At 37.6% G+C, this 9371-nt stretch overlaps 1 protein-coding gene across 3 annotated transcripts in view; it reads left to right on the top strand.

Annotated features, from left to right (window-relative positions):
* The first annotated feature begins 518 nt into the window (after window positions 1-518).
* LOC121329560 (probable phospholipid-transporting ATPase IA) overlaps window positions 519-9371 on the top strand; it is a 108584-nt gene continuing 99731 nt past the window's right edge. For all 3 annotated transcript variants that reach the window (XM_041275198.1, XM_041275216.1, XM_041275207.1), the window contains exon 1: window positions 519-830. In XM_041275198.1, coding sequence (XP_041131132.1) covers window positions 782-830 — 49 coding nt within the window. In that variant the 5' untranslated portion in view covers window positions 519-781. The remainder of the gene's footprint in view (window positions 831-9371) is intronic.

Here is a 9371-nt window from a genome sequence, read left to right as displayed (position 1 = left end):
AATCGATCTATTTCCAACAGTGTTAAATTAATGTCAGCTAATAGTTTCAATTGGGCTAGTAGGCTATACTAATAAGTATATGTAAAAAATAAATAAATACTAACTCAGACACAAAATCGTGGGCAATTCATGGTCAATAATTATTTTCAGACTTTTGTATAAAGAAAACAGTACATAAACAAAACAGATCGTGACAATATTCACACCTAAACCAGTTTTCCTTTGTTGCAGAAATGCGGGGACCCTACAGGAGCTATTCATACACAGCCACATAGGGGAAGTACGGAATACTTTGCATGTTTTTATTAAAGAGACTTTTTCATGACATAGTGTTTAAGAATCATAAAACCCCATTGAGATTTGATTGCCATTCCAAAACAAAAAGAAAAGTGCACACCTGCACTGTATTGGGCTAATTGTTTTAAATAATCTCCCACTGCTTTTCTATTAGGAATGGTATGTCCCAAATTGTTAGAAGGCGCTGTCACGCTCAGTTCAGATAGGGAAACTGGAACGGATTTTCACTGCTGAGGATTGGTGCGTTTGTGGCAGTCTTCAGGGAAATGTTTAGTTCCGCAACTTTCTAATGCTCATGCGTGTTTGCAATTACTACACTTTCAAATGTAACTCGATGTAAATTCCAGACAAAATCAAGAAAGTCGTACTTTCTCACACTGTATTATTCTGGTTTTAAAATTAAGTAGGGTAAAGGCATCGGCAGGGAGGGCTTGTCTGCTTCTGACAGTTGCCTTTGCAGGCTTATATTACTGATTACAAGAAGATGCCAGCTGTCCAGAAAACAGTGTCCGACCTCCGCTCCAGGGTGGAAGGTAAGTACCACCGCTCAGGACAATGGATGATGATCTTTTACGTGTACTAAAATAATTGTTATCAGTTTTTGTAACCTGGACTCTGTAGCCTTTATGGTTACACACTCATTCGTCATAAATATAATAGACCAATAAAGTATTTCTTAACTAGACAATGAAAAGTTTGTCACGAAAAATGTTCTGTTTGACATGATTTGATAATGTTGTCTGAAAATGGCAGCACTGGGGGCTGGAGGGGCTCGGCTTGTCGTTCATCAAAGTGTCCGTTGATTAACATTCTGTAGATGCTAAGTGCAGCTTCGTGACAAGGTATTGACATTTTCTTTTGGTTTCATTTCTAATCTTGATTGTGAGCCTCTCTGTTTGTTCAGTCAGGATTGATACGTTTGCGTAGCTTTGTCTAGAAGTGGAAGCTTTCTGATCACTGTGTTTTGTGTATGATGAGAAAGGAACTGAAAACCATATCCTGTCGGTAGTATAGAGGGAGAGTACGGATAGTTCAACACTGCGATCTTGCAAATTAGGGTGATCAGTCACTAGTGTCACTGTACATTACCAACAAATGTGCGTTTTAATACTGTCACTGTACTAATACTGCTAATAATAAATGTGTTGTTAATCAGCAATCTAACGTTTTGTCTGCCAACTGAAAAGTTACTGTTGGTTTAACTGAATCTTCCAAATGTTGTCATTATACTCTTGTCATGAAAGAAACAGATTTTGTGTTCCCTCCGAGGAGCCCTTTCATTTTTGAAGCGATCATCACATGAGGGAATGTCTTGAGACAGCATGCCTGCTTGCTGTAGGCAAGCGGTTACACATGCACAAGTCTGTGTGTGACATAACAACACCGTGCTTTTTATTAACTGGAAATGTGAGCAGTGTAATCCTAGGTCCTGGCATGTCTTGTTTGTTGAAAGCCCTGACGCAAGTATATCTTGCAGCACGACGACTGTTTTTAGTCTTGTCTATACTTGACCAACTGTTTTTTAATTAAAGTTTAAAATGTCAAAATGTTCTAATGTTACTTACCGCCCACTCTTATGAGGAACATGTATTTGTTGTTGCCTTATTACTGCAGTTTTGATTTGCTCCAGTGTGCATACCGTGCATGACATCATAGGGCAAGTTTATTTTGGAGATTTGCAAAGCAACCATAAACTGTCCATCTTGTCAACAAGTACATTGAGTGCTTCCCATCAGTTGACTACAGCAGACCAGCACAGCACAGGTCGGGCACTGTAGGTTGTTGTTAGCAGAGCAGTGGTACAGGGTACTGCCCAGGAATTCTGTATAGTTGGGTGCCAGAGCATTATAGCTGGGAGCACTTTTAACAGATAGATGCAACTGCTTTCTTAAATATATAATACGACAAAGACTGTGAATAATAGTAAGAGACTGAATAATGCATAATAACCCATCCTAATTCATATGCAGGCTACACTGCTCCATTTAACCTGTGATCCTTTGCTGTCTTTTTGTGTTTCTGGCAGAGCTTGCACATCATACACCACTCAATTCCTTGCTGGAAAAAAAATAAAAAATAAATTGTGTGTGTGTGTGTGTGTGTGTGTGTGTGTGTGTGTGTGTGTGTGTGTGTGTGTGTATATATATATATATATATATATATATATATATATATATATATATATATATATATATATATATATATATATATATAATATATATATAATTACAAAATGATGCATACACATTTTTTTAAACTTAATATTTTATTCAAAACTTGATACTCAAACTGAAGACTTGTAAGGGTAAGATAATTTACAGTAAATGTAAGAAGCAAAAACTGAAATATGTTGATTGCATTAATATTTGGTGGAAGTACCTTTGGCAGCAATTACAGCCGCTAGTCTTTTTGGGTAAGTCTCTACCAACTTTGCACACGACTTGGTGCAGTTTGTGCCCATTCTTCTTGGCAGATTTGCTCAAACGCTCTCAAGTTGCTTGGGGATCACTTATGGACAGCAGTTTAAGTCTTTCCACAGATTCTCAATAGGATTCAAGTCAAGACTTTGCCTGGGCCACTCAAGGACATTCACTTTCTTATTCTTAAGCCACTCCAGTGTTGTTTTGGCCTTGTGCTGTGGATCATTTTCCTGCTGAAAGGTGAATTTTCACCCCAGTTTTAAGTCTTTTAGTAGACTGAAAAAGGTTTTCCTCTAGTATTTACCTGTACTTTCCTCCATCCATTTTTCCTTCAGTCCTAACAAGCTTTCCAGTCCCTGCTGAGGAGAAGCATCCCCATGATTCTGCCACCACCATGCTTGACTGTAGGGAGGGTGTTGACTGGGAGATGTGCTGTGTTGGGTCTGCGCCAAATGTAATGTTTGGGATTTAGACCAAAATTTTCCAATTTAGTCTCGTCTGACACATTTGTTTTCATATACAATAGTTGTAAAGTGTTCACACGAAAGACCTGGGGCTCATTTGTATATCATACAATGTTGTACTATATAGCGCTTCTATATAATATTGGTCGCACAGATTGCAGGTGATAACTAATCGAAAGACCTAACATATTTAAACTTACAATCTCACAATATAGAAATGAGCCCCCCGGGTTGTTGTCTGTGAAAAAAAAAATTCTCATTGAGCTCAAATGAGCTGTGTGACGGACCGTATTGCTGGAAACAGGGGCGGGACTAGTGGTGTATAGGGTTCCCGTTCCAGGAAGTCCCTTGTTTCGCTATGCAGTTTACAGTCCTTTTGAACTTTTTTTTTTTTTTTTTTTAAATTATGTATGTGATTTAAAATTGGTTGTTTGTGCACACAATACAGTACTCAGTTATGTATACAGTAATTACGTGTATCGGGTTTTACAGCACAGACTTAACAAAGCAAGTGTTGTAGAACAGGTTGTAGTACAGAAAGTCAATTCTGCACAGTAAAGGATGAATATACGGTACTGTATAGCAGTGAATTCTCACCCTAGGCCGGTATACTTGTGCTTCAGTCCTCCTTTATTGTTATGTACTGTCGGCTGCACGTTTTCCCCAGGAGCCACATTTATTTAATGTAGAATAAAAGTTCAAGAGTTAGACGTTTGGTCTTTAAGGAGTAGACTGCAAGTGACTTGCATTAGGCATGATTATACTTTGTTGTGTAACCTTGCAGTATAATGCTTAAGAAGCAGTGTGTTCGAGACCCACACTAACTGTACTGGAAGCCCAGTAGCTGACAAAGAACCCCCTGTTATATACATTATTTATTGTTTGGTTACTTGTAGTGTGTTGCAGCCTTGAAAACCAGTTTAACCAATTCCCAAGTTGCTTGCTGCAGAACTGAAAGTGGACTTTATTTGCAGTCCTAGTGTTGTACAGTATAGATAAACCTGTTTCACTTTTGTATTTACAGTAACTCGGGATAATGTTTACAGTGAGTATTTGTAGTTCACCAAGTAGTTACTGAATGAAGAAGTGGGTTTTATAGTTGTTTTGAATACATACACTATCCAACTCTTAATGCATTCAATCTATAAAGGACGATTTGATCCTATTATGCATTGTACAAGTAGCCCATCAGGACCATTGCATGTATTGTGAAGCCGTAGATATCATATCGTAGCCGGTATAACGCATCGTCACTAGCACATCTTCACTCGCCTACTAGCACCAATATTTGTTGTTTAATCTTAGCTCTTTGTAAATAATCCATAATTAACTATAGTCCATAAATATTTTAGACAGCAGGAGAAATGCCTCTACCAGAGGATCACAAGCTTGGGTTAATAATGCATGCCCAAGAGATTCTGACCATGTCACAGTTGAACAAACTGGCATAATTATGCTCTAGCAACTCTCAGTTTGCAGTGGTTCATCAAAAGCCCCTATAAATGAAACATATAGGGTAGCAAGAATTTGAAATGCATAATTTTAGAAATAATAAAATGGTACAGGACAAATGTAGCGCCTTTTTAGAAACTATTTAGTTACTATATAAAACCAATTTTGAATTCTCTGCAGGTGTACAGATTAGATTTTACAATACTGACCAAAAATACTGTACCAACATTCTAAACACTGTAAAAGGCAACAGGGAGCAAACGCATCCCATAAGCCAGATAAGCTCCTCAGCCAGTGCAAAGATTGTGTACCAGATCCGCTCCTTTATTTTTTTTCGGCTTCTCTCTGCTCCTATCGGCCTCACTCGGCCATTGAAAGATTTTCTCTGTTTTTTTTGAAGAAAAAACGACTAGAGACCTGTACTTGACGTCTTTTTGATGATGTCGCACCTTGTCTGACAGGACTGCAAAGGGTTAGAGTTTGCAAAACAGCATTTGAATGATGGATATGAGTTCTGGTCAAAGGTTTTGTGGATTAATGAAACAAAAATCAAGCTATGTGGTCACGCTGATACTCATTATTTGTGAAGAAAGTCTGAGGCATACAAAGAAAAGAACGCCATACCTGCTGTCAAGCATGGAACTGGTAATGTCCTTCTGTTGGGTGGTTTTTCCTCTAATGGCACAGGAAATGTAGTTCCAATACATGGTAAAATGGATTCCATAGGATACCAAAAGATATTGGCCAATCATCTGAAACCCTCTGCTACAAAACTTGATTTACAAATTATTCTTGCTATTGGCTGGAATAAACTAGTAGTTTAATTTCCTTCTTGGATACCATCAGATAGGTGTCGGTTCTTAATTAAATTTATTCAGGGGAACCTCACCTGCTGATTGGCCATCTTTGCTGTTTTGTACTGTCCAAAATGGTGCTGTCCTGTAATTTGGTCAGAGGAAGTGGGTTTAAAATGGTCATAAACAATGTATGCCATATCTCCTCTGGTGATTGTGTTCGTTTTCTGGGCATGTTGTATTAAGGAATGTCAATTAAATATTAAACTGTTTCCACCAGTGTGTCTTACAGTCTCTTTACTAATTATCTTACGTTTTTTTATTTTTTTATTTCAATGTTGATATCCCTGTTTGAAAAGATCCTTCCACTGTTTAATCTCAGTAATATTTACTCTGTGAAATCGCTCAACATTGTTCCTTTTTTCGGTGCTGCCTCTTCCTGTTTGCTGATTTCAACTAACCTGCCTAGTTTTGAATTGTGAAAAAACCCTGGCTACTGTATATCTGGTGCAAGACATATATACAGTAGAGTAATGTATCAGAAAATTGATTGACATTTGGCCCACCTCCAGCTAGTTTGTTTGTTTTCATTCATTTATACAGATAATTAATATAGCATTGACAAACCCAGTACAGCATGTGCAATTTGCATGTGTGTTAAGGACTGTTAGACTATAAGATTTAGATGTTTAAACAGTCATTTGCCATTTAAACTACAATATAATATGTTTTCAATAAAAAGCAGATTTGATTTAGTTTTTATAATTTTTTATATTTTGTTTTTGTATTTATTTCCAGTATAATTACAGTGGCGTACAATATATCAAGATACTACAAATGATGCAACTCTTTTTGGTGGGGCCGGGGGGGGACAAAAGAGAACCATAATAAACCTCAAATACAGTGTCAAACCTTTAACTTCTAATACCAATATATTTGTCGTTTTAGCACATTGTCATGTTGTTGGATAGCAAGTACGGATTTTAAATGTCGAAATTGTTTAGAATTGTTGGCGGAACTTCTGCTTTTTACTATGAAACCTTCCTTGTTCCTCGTCTGTGTAATTCCCCCTGATCAGGTGGTGTACACCTTTTAATGACACTTCAAAGATTCACAAATTATCCTTCTGCATTGACCAGGTTTAACCAAAAAATGAAAATGATCAAAATGGAAATCTAACCTGGATTCAATAGATGGGGATAAATCTTGGAAAATGCTCAAATTAAATTATTTGAGATCTCAGCCAAGCAACTTGGACCATTGATTTATTGTTGTAAGTAGTGTCACTAAAAAGCACTTGACGGGGAATAAGTAGGCTTTGCTTTATCGGATGCAATTGCTGATAAACTTGCTTAGCTGCACCTCGCAATACAGCACCCCCACGGTACAGGCACTGTATGACCCCTTTGAAGCATGCAGGGTACTTGTGGTGGCAATGTTTTTCTAACTAGCATACTGTACGTTTTATTCTGCTCTATGTTACAGTATCTGGGCAACTGGTTTAGTCCCTTAATCTTACCCTGCTGCCATACTTTGTCTTCTGTATATGGCAGCACAAATGAACTTCATTAGGTGGTATTAATAGTGTGTGTTTTTAAGCATGTACAGTAAGACTAGGACAATATGAGTTGTTGGTGTTCTGGAGCCAGTTTTTCAAAACTTTGGTAATTGGATTTCTGCGTTTTTGATCTGGATTATATTGTGCAATGATCCAGAAAAAAGTGATCTTGATTACAAAATCCAGATCACTTTGATCCAAATTAAAAATTTCGAAAAACCAGCACCTGGAGATTTCCAATCTTGGATTATCCATTGATGTAGTTTTGGAACGTCGATGACAGTCCATTCAATTATGTGTTGTAGTTACAGTACGAAGTGTGTGCCTTGTCTTAGCTTGAAAATGTGCACCGCTTTTAATTAAGCACAACAAAACAATTGAGCAGGTAGTACTCTCTGGGGCAATGACAGTCGATGCCCCTGGAAAGTGAGTGTGCTGAAATTAAAATACCTAAAGGACTTGTCAGCCAGTGGCCGTTTCATATTTAAGTTGTTGCAATTACTGTGTAATGTAATCTATTTTATGTTAACATACTTAAATAATGCATTAAAGGAAAAATGGCTTGAGCAATTAGGGCTTTATTTAATGAGATCCCCCCAAGATGTCAATATAATGTAGATGCCCTTTTATGTTTGTTTTAACTGGATTCATAGAAGTAATGCCAGGAAAAGTGTAATTAAGGTAGGGCCATTTTGTTTTCCTTCCACAGCATTGCAGGATGTGTTTGCATTATGGGTAACAAAGTGTTCTGCAGCTTGTTGCAAAGTATGCTTCTGTCTTAGTCCTCAGAGCAAAGTGCTAGGTTTCTATGACAACCTTGCATCTCTAAACCTTGCAGGTGGAGGCTGTGGTCTAGACTACGTAGCACATTTGTGCTATTATTCAAGCATGTGACCTGAGGCTGACAGATGCAATTATAGTTATTTGTCCTGGATCTAATGTAATTGCAAGATGCTATTGATTTGTCTGTTTTGTGTATTGTAAAGATTTTGTTAATAGTATTGCATACAGCACAGTATATAGGCCTAGATATTGTACAGGGACTTTGTTTCTTTTAACATGCACACCAACACAGTATTTTCAAACCAAGCCTGTCAAAGTTTCCCATTCAGAGCCCTTTTTATTGTCTTGTAATTGTATGATGAGTCTTCATATTTAATATAATGGCAGAGTCATGAGGATAGGCAGGAGAAGTATTGAGTTGTCATCCTCATTTAGCAGCCAAGGGAATACAGATTGGTAAAAACAAAATATACATTTAAGCCTAATTCCCTCGTTCATTAAAACAAATCTACCAAGTAAACCCTGAAAGACAGACCAGACTGTGTTGGGCTTTCAGATGTGTTGTATCCATAACGAAACAAAAGCAAGAAAATACTAGTCAGTCCTAAGAACTGTGGCAATGCTTAACCTCTTTGTGACTTTGACGAGAGACCTTGCCATTTTGTTTAAAGTAAGACGGTAATACTGTAACCGTGTGTAAGCTACAAAAAACGGTCGTAGGTTAATGGTTCTTTACTGTAGCAGGTGTTGTAAAGACCTTAAGAGAAGCACACCCCTAGAAGAGGAAACTTCTTCAGGTACAGTAGGGTTACACTGCATCTCAACACTGCTGTAATGTTGGGAAAAGGATGTTTACAAATTTATGTAAATATGTTGCCCTTAGAAACTTACAACAAAACAAAGATCTCCTTACTGTACCAGCAGCAGATGGATCATGGCAGAAGGGAGCAATTGGAAATGTTTGTCTTTGAACTTAAAGTTAAGGGTGTGATGACATAGCAAGGTAATGATACAATGCTGTACCTGCTGGTCACAGTACAAAGAATGTGTTGTGATATGACCGCTTTAGTTTAATGATATTTTGGTAAAAGTTAAATGAGAAAAAGGAAAGTGTGTATTTATAGCAACTATAATCATGTATTTATTTTTTAAGAACCTTTTGGTCGACTTCCGGTAGCAATGTACTAATTTTGATCATTTCTCACTTATTACACACACTATACTGTGCACATCTCTATGTGAAATACCCTATCATGTGACGATCACGATTCATGGGTACACAGTGAATCATTATAGTACATCTTCTCCAAAGATTAATTTTGTATACTCTGTAATCCAGGATGTTCCTTTTCTGAGGTACTAGTTTGCAGACTCACATGGCCTGAATGGCTCGCGGCCAGCTGCAGCTGAACTCTAGTAACACTCCTGACTGTAATAATATAATGCTAGGTGTCTATTTACAGTCCGGGTGGCTGCAATGCTGTACAGTATATGATAACATCAGGGACACCAAGTGCATTTCATTTGAAACCTCCTCTTGTTTACATTGGGGTGTCTTCCACGATGACTTTTCAGCAGACTTGTAGGACTTGAGTCACGACCG

This window comes from Polyodon spathula, chromosome 2 (assembly GCF_017654505.1).
Source record: "Polyodon spathula isolate WHYD16114869_AA chromosome 2, ASM1765450v1, whole genome shotgun sequence".
NCBI classification, from domain to species: Eukaryota; Metazoa; Chordata; class Actinopteri; order Acipenseriformes; family Polyodontidae; genus Polyodon; species Polyodon spathula.
Note: the sequence above shows the minus strand (reverse complement) of the source record. Positions and strands in the feature narration are given on the sequence as shown.